General features: G+C 47.3%; 2 protein-coding genes across 2 annotated transcripts in view; one reads left to right on the top strand and one right to left on the bottom strand.

Annotated features, from left to right (window-relative positions):
- Positions 1-20,449, bottom strand: part of EXOC2 (exocyst complex component 2) — a 517,534-nt gene that overhangs the window by 371,686 nt on the left and 125,399 nt on the right. The window lies entirely within an intron of this gene.
- On the top strand, positions 10,610-11,966 carry FOXQ1 (forkhead box Q1). The gene has a single exon (XM_049823852.1). The coding sequence runs from the start codon at positions 10,626-10,628 to the stop codon at positions 11,964-11,966; it is 1,341 nt and encodes a 446-aa protein (XP_049679809.1). The 5' UTR covers positions 10,610-10,625.

Below are 20,449 nucleotides of genomic sequence, written 5' to 3'. Positions count from 1 at the left end.
TTCTGTTCAAACTCACTATTATGTCGTCAGATTGCAGGTTTTATTTTCTTCTTGCCTATGAATTTCTCTACCTTCTCCTCCATGCAAAATAAAGCCACTCTCCTCAGTGCTATAACTTTCCAACCCTTTAATATCCTAGCCAATAGTTTTCTTGTGACAGACTGAAATGGTGTCTATAAAAAAAAAAATTACTTAGGCTGTCACCAGATCTTACCTCTGGAAGGGAAGACTCACGACACACTGAGAAAGACAGTTTCCCTGCAACGTTCTTGGGCAAAACTTTTCAGCAGCGCTGGAACAGAAACCCAGCCGACACATGCCCAAAAGTACGCTGCTGAAGATAACAACAGTGCTCCCGTTTCCCGTAAGGAACAGACGAGAGCAATAACACCTTATCAAAGCTTCAAGATATGAAGTGAACACAACTATTCATTTAAGTTACATCTTGCATTTGCAAACCAAAAGGAGCCAGGACCGGGACTCAAGAGCTGGCATGTGATTATCCGCACTGTTTTAACTTGGAACGAGCTTCCCGACGTGGGCTTTCCCCTGTAACCTCGTACTTTCTCGTGCAACACATAGGCATGGTTCAGGAGATAACGTGGACAAAGGACACTTCCCTCTAGGCAGTACAGATGAGGCCACTTCTTTGGAAGGAAGAGAATTTCGCCATGTGGACGCAAGCCCTCAGGGGCAAAGACTGGGTGCCAGCCTGTTTTATTTACTAGTGCTAAGGTAGCCATAAAGACCGGATGGGACGTTGTGGGCATCTTTAAGTATCTGCAAGACTCACCATACTAAGACCATGATGTTTCAAATACTAATGAATGCATTCATGCACAAGAGTAATTTTCTCAAATTAATTAGGATTACTCCTATGTATAAAAGTATGCCAGCGTAGGTGTTTGCAGAAGAGGTTTTGGAATGTCAGTCATCATATACCCATCAGTTAAAGTGCACTCATAAATGCTTTCTCTTGGAAGATTGTATTAACCTTAATATAAAATATATGTTTTCTGGGTCTGATGACTCAGGAAGAACTTGCAAGTCTATACCTCAACCCATTAATCTTATATAAATAAACTTTCCCCTTGTGAAAGGGAGTCCCATAGCATTAATAAATAGGGATCTTTCTCAACCATAATCAGATTCTGTAAGAATCATTTAGAAACATTTAGATTAATTATTTGTTGCGAATTATTCACTTAGCTCTGTCTCTTCAATCAAGCAGCACGGCTCTATTTCTTTCGGCAACATGAGCTAGTATAATAGAATACAGTTTCCACATTTAACGCTCATATCCAACACCATTTAATTAAAGTCTCAACGGTGAATAGTCATGAGTCTGGCCAAAGTTTTGAAGGTTTGAATTCAGGCCCACTGGAGTTAAAGCCCCACCTATACAGTTTGCCTCTGCACTTGACTCCACCTAACTTCGTCAAGGGGCCAACCTTTAATGTTAGTGCATTTAAAGGCCAAAGTGGGGGTAAGAGGGTACAGGGTGTACTACTTCACATCCTGCCTTCAGAATAAACTCTGTCCAAGTCACCAAGTAAGATTTACTTACAGAGAGCTGATGGGTATTTAAAGTAGCATGGTGGGAGGGCATTCTTCCCACATTTTGATAACTCTTAAAAGTTTTGATATATATTGAGCTTTGCTAAGTTTCTTGGCATTGACTCCAGCTGAACTGAAGAAAGTAAAAATGGACTGTCTTCCAAACCCTTATGGCATAAATAAATCAAGTTATGAATAAGGACTCTTGTAAGTGATGAGTAAATATCTCCATAGTCTGATCTATCAATGTCAAGTGCTGGAGCTTACACTTCTCTGATATGAATACTGAAGTCTGCAAATTTTTGAAATATTATTCCACCTGCTTGAAAAGCCCTCTGTGCATCAGTCGTGCTCTGTTTCTGTTTCAGAATCTCCTATCCTTCACAGTTGCTGGAGATTTTCATTAGGGGGAAAAAAAAAAGGAAAGCTTTTGTACAGAAATTGCAATTAGAAAGAGATATCAAATCGATGCAAAGCAGCCCCTTTCAGGAATTACACACTGACACAAACCTTCACTTTGGCATTTTTTAATGGTTTTTATTCAGTTAAAAAAACCCAAACTCCTCAACCACCCCTACCCATGAAAGACAGGAAAAGTATACTCCAAGAGAGAAAATGCAGATGAAAGACGATTGCTTCCAAACGCACCATGGGAAATAAAAAAACAGAGAACTCCCTAGCCTGAGGAAAGCTGTAGAGGTGAGCAGTCCAAAAAATTCCACCAGCAGAAGCAGCCAAATCGGAGATTTTTGGGCATCCTGGAAATTTTCTACAGTCTGAGCAGAACTGCTCTGCAACGTGCTCAGTTGGAGCTATCTATTCCGACTTTCTCCACACCTCCATCTCATCTCAGCTTTGCTCCAGTCCCATTTTCTTTTTCCTCTGCTACCCTTCCCCTGCTTGCTCCCCTTCCCCATAGGCTTCCCTTTATATTTTTTTTACAGTAAAAATAAAAAGGTGAAATGTCATTTCCATCATGAAAAAATGTCTAAACCCCCCAGTGTTTTAAAAAGGGAAAATGATCCATGTAAAGAGAAGACCAACCCAGCAGCTGTGTGTCAGAGCAGCAGTTACAAGCCCCAGAGAAGTCAAGATACCGTTTGTGTGAGACTCCCTCCGTGCATGCACACTTACTCCTTCCTCATGGTCCTGACCGACTTACAGGTAAGTAGCCACTGCATTAAAGCAGATTCAGAGATGTTTAGTAAGACCTGGTCTTAACCAAACAAATCAGGACTACTGACAGATTTACAGGGGAGAAGGTACTGGGTGTGACACACCAGAAAATCACTAATAGACATTAAACTGGCTCACGTCTGTGGACTATGTTTTACTTACCAGTCTTGGGCTAACACCCAGGACTTTTCTTTCCTTGCAAAGGTATGATGTCAGGCACATAGCAGTTCTTGAGATTCTGTGTAAGCCAGCATTGCCAGAGGCTCTGTGCAGGTGTGGTTAACAGTTATTTAATGATTCTTCACAATTGCATGTATCTGTCTGAACATAAATACAGTCTGATCGTAATCTTTCTTTTCACACCATGAATTTGCCGTAGTGTTTCCACCCTTGCAGGTTCTCAAATGTCCTATCATAGTTATTACAGACCTGAGATTCACTGGATCATTTCAAACCATTCTCAAGCACTTTGCTATTCTGTTGGCTTGGTAAGGTGAAGAGACTGAAGGCAGTATATTTGATACAAATGCTGCAGCTCCTCACTTAAATTCTGTAAGTTTGGCTCCCCGATGACTCACAGGACTCTCCTCCCTCCCCCATGTTTACACACTGATGACAAGTACTGTTAAGTTTCTAAAAGCTGAATTATCAAAGAAACAGAACACTGGCAATTCCTGGGAAAAGCTCTCAGTCTTTCTCCTTTCCCCAGCAGCTGCACAAGCCTTTATTCAGCATAAATACCAGTACTGTTCAATTAGTTAAAATAATTTTGAGTGATAGTTCAACTGTTTCTTTTCCAAAAGGTAATAGTTTTCCTAATTAGTCACTTGCTTTGATAAGGCACTGACTTTTACTCTAATCTAAATTAACAAGACTTTATCTACCTGCATCATTTAAACACACCCTACTTGCAAATCTGGTATGACTAAAAACCAAGACAAGTGTTTGGTTTCATTTTACATTTGCTTCAAAGTGCTCCACTTGGAGGTTAATTATTAATCTACTCAAGTATATGTAAAGGTTCAGGGAAACAACAGGGTTAGTAGGTAGAGCAGTAGTTCGGGAATTAGGAAAGCCACGTCCTATACCCAGCTTAGATCATGTAAGTTTGGCCAAGACATTTGAAACCTGCGAACCTTTACTTAGAGAACAGAAGTACCAACATCCTCTGCACAAAGCACTTTGACATCTTTAGGGAAGAAACTTCACGTGTGTGAGGCGACGGTATGTTTGTTCACACCTTCAAGAGACTGAAACTCAGCTAATCCCTTAAAAACTCACCTACAAACTGGAGATCAGATACTCAACCCATGCCAACTCAACAAAACTAATGATTTTGCCAGATCTGCAGCAGCTAAAGAACCAGCTCCTTGAGCTTTTACTGCATTTCTCCGCCACCTGAAAAGTGGTGAAAACACACCTGATTTCTAGAACATGGTTTGGAGGTCCTAAACCCCCATCCCCCACCGCCTTGAGGTACGGTAATAGATGTACCCTCGGTCTAACTATGCTACCTGTCCCAGGAGTAAGCAAGCAGCAGCACAGACCAGACTGAAGATATACCAATGCTGTTCTGGAGCTGTCCAGAGGTTGAAGGATTAGATCAAAATGACTTGACGGATGACGATTCAGATCTTGAAGCTGGGAAGGAAAATGGAAAACCGCAAATGGAGGAGAGAACAGGCACAAGAGAGACATAATTTGGGGGCATTACTGCCAAATCCTACCTACCACAGGAAGGCCTGCTCCTGAATAGCTCCATTATAATGCAGTTGACTTGGTCTTGGAGAAGAAAAATCAAGAAGTTTTTTACACCGTTATTTATTTACAGATTTGGCTAAAGTTTATATAAATCATGGGATTCGACCCAGAAATAGCTTTTTGAAAGCAAAACAAAAAAACCAAAAAAAACAACAACAAAAAAAAAGCCCCCACCCAACCCAGCAGGAAGCACGTTGAATACTTATTGCTGTTCAACTGGAATATTATTGGTAAAGTGATTCATTTGTTAATCTACTGTGCTATAAATAGTACTTAAACTTAGCTGAATGGAAACATATCCTTCGTATCTCTAGTCACTTGTTTACCCATGTAAAATATATGTGGTTTTGAGTTGGCTTAGGTGTATACCAGGAAGGGTTAGCAAAGTTCACTAACTCTCCATCACACATTCAAAGCCATTCAGCTCTCGGTTAATTTTGCTGTACTTCTCTCACGAAGTTGTTCGCTCTGCTCCGCCAATGCATGGACTTGAAGGCAATAAGAGGCTATTGTAACAGCTCAGCCGATGTTTCCTCATATCATGGGCCAGTGATAGCAAGCCTCTGGCATCAATACCAAGTTTGGCGCCAACAGATATTTGGTCTGGCACCAGCAATAACAAGCTATGATGGTTTCTTTTTAAGTTTGTTTGGCACCAGTAGCAAGAAACATTCACTATTCCTGGCAGAGAGCCACAGAATTTCACCAAATGGCTTCTGCATCATAACTTCATAACAAACATAACACAACATAACTTCTAATTGTGGTGGAGCCTGTCTCTTAGCAAGCAATTCCATCCTGACAATTACATCCAGACTTATCAATACCTGCGCTGCCTTCCAATACCAGTTTCTTTCTTACTGTAAGAGCAATCTCCTTGAAGAGATCCACAAACCCGTAAGTGCATCACCATTTGGATCTTCTGTCTCTTGGTGCAGTTACATGAAACCAGGTAATCGGCTATGAGAAAAGCCTATGGGGACAGTTACTAAATTAAGTCATCACAAAATATGTTGTAAATACTGTGTTGACTTAACCTCACTGCTCGCCCTGCACTCTTTTATGTCATGTACTTTCTCAGACTGCAGATCTGCAATATATTCCAGAGAGGTTCATCTTATGCCAGCGTGGAGCCCCATTCAACAAGCCCCTGAGGCTTGACATAGCACTAGTAAAAAAGAGAGAATTAGCTATAAATTATCTGAGTCTCAGGACAGAGCAATCTCCATTTTGACAGCTCCTTGCTAAATGCTTCTGACGAGGCCTCGTGGTGGATACCTGAGTGGACACAGCGCAGGACAAGGACTCTGCAGAGCTCAGGTCTACAGATGGTTGCATCCGAGTTGCCAAACGCTTTTCAGCAGGGCTCCTCTTCGGTCCTTTTTGCCTGTAAAATGGGAGAGCTCTGAGATCTCTGGGTGGAAAGGATAGTGTAGGAACCAGGAATTACTTCTCCGGTACTAAGCATTAGTAACAACCGCAATAATGTCATCCTCTTCGCAGGAGAAAATCTGTCCCTGCCCATTCTGTCACAATCCAGTATGCTAGAGAAAAGAAATTTGCTTAGATGTAGACTTTTTTATGGGACACGATGTGGACACAGGGAGGAAGCGATACTAAGCTCTCGGCATGGGAAAATTTCATACTGAGCAACAGCTCCCAAGAAAATAAAGGCTGTGTGAAACAAAGTTGAAATGGAAGTCCCCATTGTAAATTCAGCTCTTAGTACCTGCCAAAGACATGAGAAAATCTCTGCCCACAGGGAATGGCTGTCCTCGTGAAAAAGTGCAAATCTGTAGAGCTCGCCATGTGGGAATTCACGCAGACCTGCATTCTGCTTCAGCGATCAAACCCTTCCTCTCAAGGCCTAAATGAATTTCCACTAACCTCCTTTCTTACAGCTCAGTCTCTAGCTGGATTTCCTTCAACTGTAAAAATATACAGAGTGCAATTAGCCAACCTTCACAGACTCTGTAGTTCATTTACGCATGCTAGGCACGTCTCCTGCTGTGAGCAGCCCATCCAAAAAGAACTCTTTGAACTGGTCTATTGTTGCTCGAGTAGCGTATTGCATTGTCCGGTTTCATCATTCCTGGCAAGGCAGCGCACTCCTGCCGCTTGCTACAGGAGGAGGAGAAGAGATGATGAAGCACTTTGTCCAGCTGCTGTGCCGGACATCTCAGATGTACAAATAAGCTTGCCTACCACTAACTATAGGACCTTCCCAGTCACCACAGAGAGACCTTTATTGACCAATTGTGCTTATATGATCTTCTCTGGAAGCCCTCTCTAATCTAGTTAGCAGCCTGGAGGGACAGAAGGCAGAGAAGATGGTAAGAAAGGACTGGGTGAAAAAAAAAAAAAAAATATTTGACACACCTTCGCACAATGTTTGCTGAAGTGTAAAACCAAATCATGGTTTAAAACACCACGGAGACAACACAACTGGATCGACCAAAAATATACCCGCGACCACCAGACAGTGTAGCATTTTGCTACATTTAGTAAGGAATATTTTTACAGTTCATAGCTTGAGCAAACTGCAAAGGACTACACTGCCCTACTTCCAAATACCCATTGGCACACTCTACTATTTCTGAATTAAATGAGTCAAAGACTACAGAAAATGGGAAGCAAAGTTGAGTGTGCGATTTTTCAAGCAACCATTCACATTTCTCCCCTTTGTCTTTGACTGGGTACTGTTTTGGGTAGGAAAAGAGGGGGTCATACATCAAAAAAAGTCCCGCTTTGCTGCTCTGAAGAGGAAGAGACATTTCATTTTAGAACAAAGAATTAGATTTTTTTTTTCACATTGCTTCGCTAGAGGTTTTTGGAGGTTTTTCTTGGGGTGATGGGGGTGGAGTGTTTGGCTTTGCTATAATACAGCACATCAAAGCGCTTTTGATGTGAAGTTTACTTAACAGAATCAGTTTTTCCGATGATTGTGTTAATCTTTATAAACCTGAAGGCGATACTGTGCCTTTTAAAAAACTATAGCAGGAAAAGACTTGAGGTTACATATACTCTCAGTGGTGAGAGACGGGAGTAGTTGGACTATTTCACCACTTCTTACAACTTCGCTCGTTGTTTCATGGGCAGTAATAGCAACGGGCTTGACACCGTTCTCGCTTGGGCCGGGAAGGCTCTATTTAAACCACGCACAGTCCTTCACATAAGCGCCTTCCTGTGTTTTCTCAGGTAAGAGCCATCACCAATTTCAAGGGCCAGTTTACAAGTCACTCGCTCAGAGGCAGCGAAGGGACCTTGAGCCACAACAAGAATCAGCGCTGATCTTAGAAGGGCTCCCTGCTCCCAGCCGTTAATAGCTATCTTTGTATTATTTTGAGCACAAGCTTCTGTCCCCTCTTAAATCTTGCAAAACCAGCTTTGCCATCCACTCCTAGTCTTGAAGTATGGCTGTGAAAAAGCTTGTTATGTCTGACGTGTTTACCTACAGCATTTGAATGACTTTTTAAGTTCTTTGAATAAAGATAAGAGACAATGTGTACATTTTCCATACAAATAGTGGAACGGTAATAAAATAAACATCAAAGGTAAGCTAGCAAATCATCGCTACTTCACTGCTATTTACAACAAAAGCAGGAAGAGGAAAAAACCTACCCTCGCCATTGGCATCATCTTAGGAAATACAAGTTTTGGAAGGAATGATAGATTTTTCCCATACCCTTAAACACAAACATTGGCACCTATAGCTAACGCAACACTTTACTGAAAGATCTTGGTTTACGTTACATGGAGACAACAACAACAAGGAACCAAGAGAGGTCTCCCTCCTCTTATTTTTGTCTTTCTAAATTGCCAGCTTTTCTGAACTGGTACAGCTTTAGTGAGAACAGGAAGACATCAAACCTATTATTATTAAAGGTAGCAAGACTACAACCAGAAGGACAGAAGAACCTCTCATTGCCCAGTATTTACTATTTAAGGCTCATGCAGACTGAAGAAATGGCAAAGCTTTGAAATAAAATGCAGGGGGGGGGGGGGGGGGCGGAACATATATTCTATTCAAGAGGGATCGAGACAGAAAGTAGGGTTGTTTGTTTCTTCTGTTAGTCTTTTAAACCCTGCCTTTTTTTCACGTTCCTCTCCAACACTCTTTAAGAGCCAGACTGCAACAGCATAGTCCTAACCGGAGTGACTCTGCATTAAGTATTTATTCTAAAATAAGGTCTGATTTAGAAAGACTGCTTTTGGAAAACATGGAGCAATCCAACTCTTACTCCAGGACACAAAATTCAAAGTGTACGTATGAGAAATAAAATATAAGCACCACACTAGATTTCTGCTGATGTTTTTGTTTTGTTATTGTTTTGCAGACGCTAGCGCTACTGCCATATGAAGTCAAATGGCGTTTTGCAATTGACTTTGACCAGCGAGCAGGACAGGACAGAACAGGGAGTTTTCAGAGAAGCTACTGCCGTATAGCTCTATTCACTGAGTTGTTCTGCCTCGCATACTGTTGAAGGAGGCAAAACCTCTGAAGAAGGGTAAGACCCTGCCAGCTTACACCTAAACCCAACTCCAAAATCAGGACTTATTTTTCTAGAAAGAAAAGCATCTAGGTAAAATTACGGAACACCTTTTTGTCCCGGGTTTTATGGAAAACGTGCAAAACGTGCAAAAAAAAATGTTAAAGCAAAGTCACTGCTTTAAAAAAAAAAAAAAAAAAAAAAAAACAACCAAAAAACCAAACCACGCAATAAAAGATTTTATTGGAGAGTGGCAGTTACAAGAGAGAGGTTACAAATGCACTGTCCGGAAGAGATCAGGCAACGCTATTATATGCACTTTAACGCACCTGAAACTAAGGCTAAGGTTTGGGCTAATTCTCTCGTAGCAAAAGCCCACAGCATTGCCTACCTGTTCCCATTTTACACCCTTTACCGGGTGCGGTTATGACAAGAAGGAAAGAGGGGCCAGGACTGAAACGACTTTGTCGGGCTACATAAATCATTAGGAATTCACAAGTGCGAAGCCGTCCGTGTATTCTTTTCCAACAGGTTGTTGAGCTGTCACATTACGACTTGTTGCTATACACGGCGCTATTAAAATAAATCACGGCATGTAACAGGTTCTGCTCTGCCACCTATAAGTCATTCTGCATTTTACACCTGGGAGGCGGGCCCGGCTCTGCGGAGTCGCGCCGAACCGCGGCTTCATTCGAAATACCCGGGAAGGGGAGGGACCTGGCAGGAGAAAATACAAACAAGTTTCGTAAAATAACTTTCCAACAAGACCTCGCTGTCATCTCTGCTAATTACGGCTCCGATACGGCTTATTAGCGCGTACCCACCTTTGCTACCTTGCTTCTCCACCCACCACCCTTTCAGATCTTTGTCCTGGCTCCGCCTCTCGCCGGCGTTATAATGGGCTGGTCTGAAAGTGGTGGAGAGAGACAGAACCACAGGGGAAGAGAGAGATAATGACAATAACACTAATCACCCCAATAACCCGGCTGCTGCCCGCGCCGCAGCGGGGCCCCAGCCCGCCGTCCCGGCCCTGACGGGGGCCGAAGCCGGAGGAACGAAGAGGGCTCACCCCGACGTCCCCTCAGAGCTTCTCCCCGCGCCCGGGGAGCGCCGGACGGTAACATCGGCAGCGCCCCGACCAGGACCGGCCTCCGGGGGGGGTGGGTGGACGGGACGCGGAGAGGAGCCGGCTCCGGCAGCCGCCCGCCCGCTCGCCCCGGCTCCGCGGGGGCCTCCTCGCCCCTCTCCTCCGGCCCCATGGAGCAGCGAGAGTAAGGAGCCAGGCGCAGAAAAAGGGGGGGGCGGAAAGAAAGAGAGCGAGCGAGCGAGCGCCCCGCCGGGGGAGAAGGAGGTGGACGCCGGAGGAAGCGCCCCGTTCGCCGCCCGTCCCCCGGCGTCCGGCGGCGGCGAAGAGGCCAGCGACCCGCCCGGGCCGACCGGGTGAGGCGGGCGCGGAGCCCCGCTGCCCTGCCCGCCGCCGCGGAGCTGTCCAAGCCGGCGCGGGGTCAGAAGCCCCCCCGCCCGCCGGCCCGGGGTCGCCTCGCCGCCCCCCCCGCCGCCCCCGAGGCCGCGCCGAGGGGCGGAGGTCGCGCCCGCCCAGCGGAGCCGCGGGCTGCGGGGGGGGCCGCCGCCGCCGCCGCCATGAAGCTGGAGGTGTTCTCGCAGCACTACGAGGACAAGCTGAGCGCCGGCAGCGACCAGGAAGGCAGCGGCTCCCTCTCCCCGGCGCCCGCCGAGAGCGAGCTGGGCTCGGACGGCGACTGCGCCGCCAACAGCCCGGGCGGCGGGGCCGGGGGCCCGGGGCACCCCCCGCCGCCGCCGCCGCCGCCGCCGCCGCCCCCCGCCCCGCAGCAGCAGCAGCAGCAGCAGCCGCCGCCGCAGCCGCCGCAGCCGGCGGCGGCCGAGAGCGCCAAGGGGAAGCCCTACACGCGGCGGCCGAAGCCGCCCTACTCCTACATCGCGCTGATCGCCATGGCCATCCGCGACTCGGCCGGCGGCCGCCTGACCCTGGCCGAGATCAACGACTACCTGATGAGCCGCTTCCCCTTCTTCCGCGGCGCCTACACCGGCTGGCGCAACTCCGTGCGCCACAACCTCTCCCTCAACGACTGCTTCGTCAAGGTGCTGCGCGACCCGGCGCGGCCCTGGGGCAAGGACAACTACTGGATGCTCAACCCCAGCAGCGAGTACACCTTCGCCGACGGCGTCTTCCGTCGCCGCCGCAAGCGCCTCAGCCGCGCCGCCCCGCCGCCGCAGCCCGCCCGCCCCGCCGCCGCCCAGCCGCCGCCGCCGCCGCCTCCACCGCCGCCTCCGCCGCCGCCGCCGCCGCCGCCGCCGCCGCAGGAGGCGGCCGGAGCGGGCGCCGCGTCCCCCCGCGGTTCCCCGCGGTGCTGCTGCGCCTCCTCGCCCTGCAACTGCGCGCCGGGCGCCTCCGCCAAGGAGGAGGCGGCGGCGGCGGCGGGCGGCGGGGCGGCGGCGGCGGGCGGCGGCGGCGGCGGAGCCAAGTTCTCCAGCTCCTTCGCCATCGAGAACCTCCTCCGGCGGCCGGCGGGGCCCCGCGCCGCCCCGCAGCCGCCGCACGGCCGCCTCCTCTGGCCGGCGCCGCCCGCGCCCCCGCACCTGCTGCCCGGCCTCTACCCGCTGCTCCCCTACCCACCTGCCGCGCAGCCCCCGCCCGCCGCCGCCGCCGCTTTCTACGGCGGCGGCCTCCTGCAGCTCTGCGCCTACGGGCTGGGCGAGCCGCCGCCGCTGCTGCTGGGGGGCGGGCGGCAAGCGCTGGCCCGGGGCGAGCCGGCGGCGGCGGCGGCGGCGGCGGAGCGGCCGCGGGCGCCGGTCTTCCCCGGCGTCATCGCCAAGGGCGGGCGGGGGCCGCCGCCCGGCTCCCCGCTCTACAGGCCCCTCCGGCTGGCCGGGCCGCTGCAGCCGGCGGCGGGGGGCTCGGCCTCCTTGCAGCCGTACGCCGTGGAGACCCCCTTGGCTTAATGGAGCCCCCCCCCCCCCCCCCCCCGCCCGGGGAGGCGGGGAGGGGGAAAGGAGGAGGCTCTGGATCCCGCACTTTAACTCCAGAGGCGACCAAAGCCTCCAAAGCGAAAGCCTCGGTGACTGTGCCTTAATGAAATGACAGTGGGTTTAACTTAAACCAAAAAAAAAAAAACCAAAAAAAAAAAAACAAACCCAGACCCAACTGTCGTTTTGGACATAGCCATGAGCCTCAAGTGCTTCTTACTGTTCGTTGAGACTACTTGACTTCAGCCATTCCCTCGCCGCCTCCTTTCTGTCCTCCCTCCTGTCCCCGCAGCCCCGGGCGGCGGAGCAGGGGATGCCCGGTGGCGGCAGCCCCGGGACGCGCTGTGCGCTTGGGGGGACGGGGAGGAGGGCGGGGGGGGGACCGGGGGCGCCTGCCGGGAGGAGCAGGGAGAGAGAGAAAGGGAGGGGGCCGGGGGCTGCTGCGGAGCCGGAGGTCTGTACTGCAAAGCGATGCATCACTGTGCCAAAAGAAACCTTTTCTCCTGTCCGGCAACTAGCATTTCGTGGGAAGGGAGGACATTAAATTATTTATAAAAGTAGTGTTTTTAACGCAAAGAGAGTGCGGCTTTTTTTAATTAAGTATTGTTCTGGGCGGGGGGGGGGGGGGGGCTCAAGAAAATGTCAAGCGTTTTCTGCTGTACTGGTTGGCGCTGTACATTTAAGACCGAGACCACTGCTACTGGAAAGAGAAGAGTGATTTTTTTTTTTCCCGTATTTTATTTTTATGTTTGTATATAATACATGTGCGTGTGCATTTTATTGACGCTCGGCCACCATGCTTTTTCCCTCTTTTTATTTTTTTTTTTTTTTCTTTCTCCTCTCCCCCGAATAAAAGCTGCCCCTGAATAAAGACGGTAATACCGGAGCAGAGCGTGATGTGTGTGCTGGCGCGGAGGGAGGGAGCCCCCCGGGGGGCGGCCTTGGCCGGGGAGCGCTGGGCTGCGGGCGCAGCCGGGCCGCCCGCCCTTGCCTCCCCATCCCTCCCGGCGGGTAGAGGTGCCGCGTACGGACCCGCCTTATTTGGACCACGGGAGGTGAGAGAGGTTCTCCTCTCGGGCCGGCCGCCAGGTTTGGAAGTCCTCTTCAATTCCTCGAGTCAAATCGGGTTTCCCCGCCGCTGCTCAGCCCTGCAGAAAGGCACATTCGCAGGCAGGCAGGTTTGCGGGCCGGCTGCCCGACTGAGGGGCAGCCTGTGGAAGTCCTGAGCATCTGCCTGCCTTTTTCTTTTCCTCCTTCTTTTTTTTTTTTTTCCTCTCCCCCCCCCCCCCCCCCCCCCCCCCGCCCCCAACGAAGGACAGCAGACGCAATGTAATCCTGTTGTTATCTCTGGGTCCAAAGAAAACTCGCTTCGAGGAAGGTCGTTGGCACGGCCGGGCTCCGACCGCCTCCGGTGGAGGCAGCCCCGCTGGCATCGGCAGCCGGCGAAACCTCAGCAGGGTGATCGCTATTGAGTATTTGCCGGTAATAAGTTTACATACGTTCCCTTCTCCTGACGCGTGTTGTCTTAAGGCTGTTTCCTCTTGTCAGAAGCGATCAGGAAAGCCTCGGAAAGACCGAGTCGGAAAAAGGAAAGGATGGGCTTTTAACTGCCCGTGGTACTGAATTACAGTTTAGTGGCGTCCCCGAACTCGAAGCGCTTTAACCAAACACCGAAATGATAATTCGGGGCTTGTTTGTTCGTTTGTTTGCTTTAATTAAAGAAGGATGAAAATAGGCGGCCGTTTCTCCCCTCCGAGTCTTCTGTAAGCACAGGTCACCTAAACAAACGATGACAAGCAAACTTTTGGCCGCTGCTTGTTCTTTTTTGCTTCGTTACTCTGATTTCGGACCCTGGACTTTCTCCCCCCCCACACCTTTTCCCCTCAGCGCCGGGGTTCGGCCGCTGAATAGCTTCTACGCTACTCGCAAAAACTCTGCCGAATAGCGAAGGTGTGTTGGGAAAAGGAAAGCTTCAAACAGAACAATCTGCGGGCGAAAACACCGACTTGTTTCAATAAAGCTCAAGCAGATTTCACGGTGCGTTTAGCTCAGACCATAACATTCATCAGAACATTGCAAGAGATTAGTGACTAATGTATGAAGTAATCCAACCCTTGAAGGAATTGGTTTTTATGTACACGCACGCATGCGCGCACACACAGTGTTTCGACATCCTTCTGCCTTCAAGGCTCTGTGCAAATATTAATCTACCCTTTCCTCTAGCTTGTATTTTAACATCTCTTTCTTTATAGGAGTCCCCGTGAGCCGTCAGTGTGCAACTGCTAGTATCTTTCAGGTTTGTCGATCTGTACTGCTCATATTTCAGGGTATGTTAAAAGCACCTTGATGGAAAGCGGAATTTGTTATTACAGCCACAAGCGAGTATTGAACTGGATGTATGTAAGTGTGAGTAGGGATGAATGTGTGTGTAAACGCATGCTTAACAGGAGGACATTCGCCTTTCTGCTTTTAGAAAAGTCCCTTTTTCATTTAAAAAGTAACTCAGCATTAAAAGGAAAAAAAAAAGCCCACAGAGTTCGAGACGTGCCTTGTCAAAAAGTATTTATTTTCTATGAATCTCGATTTTTGGATACTTGGGTACGTCAACGGTACAGCATAAGAGATATCTGCGTCCTCGCCGTCCTTTCCTAGCGCTCGCTCGGATTTCCCCAACGGGTCGGGGTGAGGATTTGAGGGGACTCGGTGCCACCCGGGCTGTGCCATGACACCCTTGCTGAAGGGTGGGGGTCTTCTCCTCCTCCTCCTCCTGTTTGAGCATCATCTTCCAAAGAGGAGGCGAGGGACCAATTTCCCCCTCTTGACCTTTGGGTGGAAATCACCCCCTTCGTGGTACCGCTTAGCCCACGCCTGTTTCTCAGCAAGGGGGCTGGACCAGTTTGTTCCCACGCAAGTGAATTGACAGGAGAGGGGATAATTTAAAAAAAAACCCACCTGGGTCTCAGCCATCATCCCACGGTAGAGGTAGTAGCCGCCTGGCGGCCCCGCGGGCTGGCCAGGACCCGGAGCGGAGCCGGCGGTGGGGCAGGGGGGAGGCCAGCCCTGGTGTACAGCCATAAATCCGGGCTGTCAGCTGTGACAGACGGCTGGTGAAACACGGCACCTGTCCAAACACTTTCCAGCAGCAGGTAATCAGAGAACCGACACTTTACATTTTTGTGTGGAACAAGCACATTAACCATTTCGCAGACCTTCCCAAAACAGGGACGTTTGTATGTCTGGGTACTTTGTCTTTCTTAACGTCTAATAAATCAGGATGACAGAAGAGAGACAAAGCCTTTCTCCTTTTGATATTTGACACATCAGCAGTAAACCAATACTTTTACACCCTGTTCTTTCAGCCCTACTAGTGTCACCATCACCCCGAGTAGCTGCTTGTTGAATGGGTGCAGCTCGGGATACTTGAGAGAGTTTTACACGCTATGCAGGCAAAAATGATGTCAGGGGCATGGAAAGCCCGGCTGGACCAGGGAGCGTAACAGTCTGTTCATCAGCACGCGAGAGGATCTGCAACCAGCCCATGCTGGCTGCTCCAAACCCTCCGCAGTTTCTTTGTGCACTTGGTGGAAACCCCAGCCTGAGCAGAATTGCACATGAATTGCGGTTTGGACCAGGCTCTGGTTTTAACTGCATTTTTGAAAAGAGATTCAGCTTTCCAAATGAATGTATTTTATTTCTGAGACTTTTTGTTTCAGAACGGTTTCATCTCTTGCAGGTTTTAAATGTCTTACCGTGCTTTAGAGAAGAAAAAAAAATCATACCTGACAATCAAAATATTTTCATCAAACATTTTGGGGGGGGCTTCTCCCCATCCTGTCCCCCCTCCATACTAGATAGTGATAACTAGTCACCTGAATAATGTCCGTCCTAACCCCTTTCCTAAACCTCTTCAAATTTTAACCTACTGAGCAGCAGAACTGCATGAACTCCTCCTTTGTGGATTAAGACCAAATTAATACAAAGGAGAGGTTTAAGCAGAAGTTTATCCACTTCAGGAATTGATAGCTGCCAAACACAAACTCACAGAAGAAACAAGCTTGCAAGAGTGACCTGTGGATAACAGCTTGTATATATTACATAGATTCCACGCAGCAGGATAGTACAGTAATACTGTGCTTATTCTCCTTTATAAGGGAGGCCAAGAGTTTTATTCTATTACCTTAGTGGAGACATGCCAGTAGGGCAGGATTTTGATTGTGTTATTTTCCTATCAGATTAATTAACCCCATTTTTCACCAGCCAGATCTGATGAAGCCCGAAACTTGCGTTCAGCTCCTACACACCCAGTGACCCATAAGATGGGATAAATAGCCCTTCAGTATTCCTAACCCTTACTCAGGAAGAAGGCCACTGAAATCTGTCATTTTATTCAAGAGCCACCTCAGCACAGCAGCGCTAGCTACAAGACTCGGTTCAACACAGATCTCTACTGAAAGCTCCTAAGCAAAAGTCCAGCACTTGGTATCAGCTTAATTTCACACTAGATGCTGAGAGGGCTGAAAGAGGATGGATGTCATTTTGTCTCCAGACCTTGTCTGTTTTTCCTGCCCCAAACCCTTCTTCAGAAGGGGGATGCGTAGGGCCAGGATGTATCAGGCACAGAAGACCCTTAACAAAAAGAAATTTCACCCCAGGAACAGGCATATGCAAAGGACTCGGAGTCATAGGCCCTTCATCTCTCACACCATGCCTTAAGCAGCTCAAGGTGAAACTTCCTACACAAAAGCAAGGAGAACAACCACAGCCCCACATGGAAGATGAACCGAAGTCCAGATTTTGCACAATTCTTCACTGAGCTGGGAGAGGTGTTTCATTTAATAACAGACAAGAGAGTCCCTTTATTGTGCCAGGCTTTTTGCCTTTTAAGTCTGAAGTAAACATAAAAACAAAGTTGAAATCCACCTCCAGCCAAATTCAAGGCACTAAGCTGTGATTTTGGCAAGGGTGCTTGTATCCTGTTGCAACTTTGCCGAGTGCTGCAGTAGCTATTTAATGATGGGGTGAATATGGTTCCATCTTTCATTTACATCCTGGAGAGGAAACATTTTTCCTCTTGAATAAACTCTCCTGTCTTCATTGACGCTCTCAGGAGTCTCAGAACCAGCTTCAGAAAAAATATCTACAAAGTCCAAGTACCCCATCATAAAATCAGACAGCTCAAGAGAGCCTAGTCCTTGCTAAGCATTCAAACCTATATTAATGCATCATTATTTAGGTTACATAGATTGCCAGCTTCAGAAAGCTAGTAATTTACATAGTCTCCAGCCCTGAATAGAAGCTAAACATTGCTATTGCCTTCAGGAAGTTTTACCTCCATACAACTGGCTGGACTAGGCCTTTGTCCTCTTTTCCAGAGCCAGGGGGAATATGTATGAGGAAGGATTGAGAGAACACACGGTCATAATATTTGTGCTCTTGCACCATGGTATTTTTTTCTTTGTTATGACACGTTTCAAAATTTCAGAGCTCTTTCAAGGAGAACGGCATACTAATAGCCTCCTTTGCTATGGGGAAAAGCAATCCTTCTGTGGGTTCTTTCCTCTCCTTAATGGCAGAGCAGAGAATATTCAAGATGGAGCAATACAACTCTAGTCTTCAGTACAATGTCTTGAAAAGAGTATGTGGACCTAGGACCATCAGGCAGAAAAACATGCAAGAGGAGAAAAAAAAAAAAAGGAAAAATAGATTGACACCTAATTTTCCAAATTCTGCTGTAGTTGCTTCCTGATCATAGCTATTCATCAAGTACCTGTTTATAAGCCGTACGTAAGGGTTCGTAAATGTTTTAATAAGTATAATTTAGACAGTTTAGGGTCCAATAGGTTTATTTTAGCTGTGTTTGAACTGCTGTTGTTATTTTAAGTAATAATTTGGTGCTAGAGTAATACTCTAGTAACACCTGACAGCCAACTAGTAACCCTTCACACAATTAGCGTATTTCATAACTGTGCTTAACTACTGGTATTCTGTGGCTCCATGAGGCATCCCAGACTGTCTCACTGGACAGAAGGGTCTTAAGCAAGACTACTTCTGTGAAATTCATTTTACTTTGGTAGAACTTTCAGTTACCTGACTTCGAGATCTTAAAGTTTCAGCAGAAACCTGAGAGTCCGATTTCCTAACCTTGTATTTTTATCAGTAGCTGTTGCGAATGGCCAGATAAACTTCAATGTTCCAAGTAGAAGTTGTCAATCTTACTTCAAGGTTTTGAAAAGACAATTTTCTGTAAGACCTCAAAGGTTACTTATGGCTTTTCAAAACAGATACATGACACAAAACTGTTTATTTCAATTCCTTCCACAGCATTTACTGTTGAAGATTGTGACAGCTCACTACAGAAATAGTTTTCCCTAGATTTCTAATAAAGATCCATTAAAATGCAGACATGAGAGGCTTCTAGAATTGCCCAGTTGACTTTCCTTCCAGTGCAGTTTCTTCCAATTTATTTTAAATAACTTATGAAGCAAGGCAGTATCTGGTAGCCTTGTTTAAAACATCCTAAGCTATGAAGAAGAAACCCCACAAAAATATGGGTTTCTTTGTGAGAAAAGTTAAGTTGCATCCCCAGGTAGTAACAGATCTTTAGTATTTGATATTCCTAAAACAAGCGTCTAATGGAATTCTCTTTCACCATCAAGCAACTGCTGTTGCTCTGGGTACTTCACACAGCCATCTTCAATACAGTGGTATGCGCTCATTACTCACGCTCCTCATACAACACCAAAGTAATTCCCCTCTCTCTGGCGTATACAAGCCTCAATTAGTTGTATGTTATCATCACATTCCCCATTAATCACTTAGCAGAACTGTACAGATGTACAGCAGCAACTTTCTCACTTTTTCCTCATAAGTCGGTCCAGGAAGCCCCCTAGTCATTTCTGGTTTTCTCTGAACTTCTCTGGAGCATCTCTTCCTGACTAATCAGAAGAAATGGCAAAGGCATACCTTTCTGTGTCACAATACCTGGAGTCATGTCAGGTTCTTCCCACGCCCCCCAGCTCCAGAAGAAGCAGGTTAAAGAAGGACAAAGAAGTTATCTTGCAAGCAGGCAGCCTAATGCATGACACCAGAGTACACAGACTGCAGTTACTCAACCTCCTCAGCAATAACCACCAAAAAAACCCCCTTCAGTGTAACATTTCAACAAAGTCTAGTTCAAGCAGAGAATCAACAAAGTCTAGTTCAAGCAGAGAAACAACCTACCCCTTTCACCTCCCTCTGCTTCCTTATCTTACTTGCCCTTATCCAAGGCTATCCTTGAGTAAGCAGAAGCAATTTCTCCCTTGAGTCGAGTCTACAAAACATTGAGCACAAAGACAGGACTTGCCATAGATTCTTCTGATGCCTTAGCATCCTTTGCTAAGAAGACTTTGCCCCAGGTCTCTTGCAGACAGCACCTCTCCTTCCAGACCCTGAATTGGGAAGATAAAGCATATAAACTGCATTTTTTCTGGTCAGAGCCCCTAACTCAGCTCAACGCACCCATCCTGTAGCAGAGTCGGTGCTGAGACCTTGGCCAAAGCAAAATAAAGATATACCACTGTTAGTGCCAGTTCCCAAGGAAGTGTGGGCAATCCCTGGGTCTTCACAGCTGGCAAAACACAACACTTATCAGAGCTCCCCAGGAGTGTTCAGGTTTGAACTTTTCTGTTCCCCGGGGGCTATACAGTGCTCTCCCTTTCTTTACTCCATATAAAGGAAATTCATTTTACCATGTGCCAGAAATAAGTTCCCCCCACCCCATACCGTTCCCAGTGGCTGCAACAGAGAATTTCCTCTGCACATTATTGTTTGTCATCTCAGATGACACGTTCAAATCTCACCAGTTGATTCGACAAGCTCAGCACATGCTATCATCTTATTATCATTTCTTCTTCTCTAGCACAAACAACCAGAGGAAAGATTATAAGGCTACCCAAATTACCTTTAATGTTTCCATCAGTAAAATTGATGTTAGACACCTTTTTGTTCTTTGTACAGCTGAAATCTCAAGACCAAAAGATCCCGTGACTAGCTTGAAAAGAAGTGAAAGGCATACATTGTCATTGTTTGATTTAAATGCTGGGGAATTATGCTGGGTTTTTCTACAGGGTGGAGATGACTCCTCAAACTGGAAAGCAGCTAGAAATCAGTCAGTTCACAGGCAGGTTTGTGAACACTGGAATGGTGCCAAAAGCTTGTTGGTTGGACAATTAAGTTGGTGTAACAGTGAAGAGCATGGGATAAAGTGTTCTAGAGCTTGTGCTAATTAACAGAAGTTGCCATTTACTCTCTTACTCTGAGGTACCATATAAACCTTTTTATTTTCAGGTCACAGTGTGGTATCAGCAATTGGTAACTATTTTAGTTTCCTATATATGATTGTTACATTAAAAAACCCTACAATAAAACATCTTAAAGCTAATCATTCAAGAACTGGGACCATTGTGCTCATACACCAT

The sequence above is a fragment of the Accipiter gentilis genome, chromosome 20 (assembly GCF_929443795.1).
Source record: "Accipiter gentilis chromosome 20, bAccGen1.1, whole genome shotgun sequence".
In the NCBI taxonomy this organism is placed as follows: domain Eukaryota; kingdom Metazoa; phylum Chordata; class Aves; order Accipitriformes; family Accipitridae; genus Astur; species Astur gentilis.
Note: the sequence above shows the minus strand (reverse complement) of the source record. Positions and strands in the feature narration are given on the sequence as shown.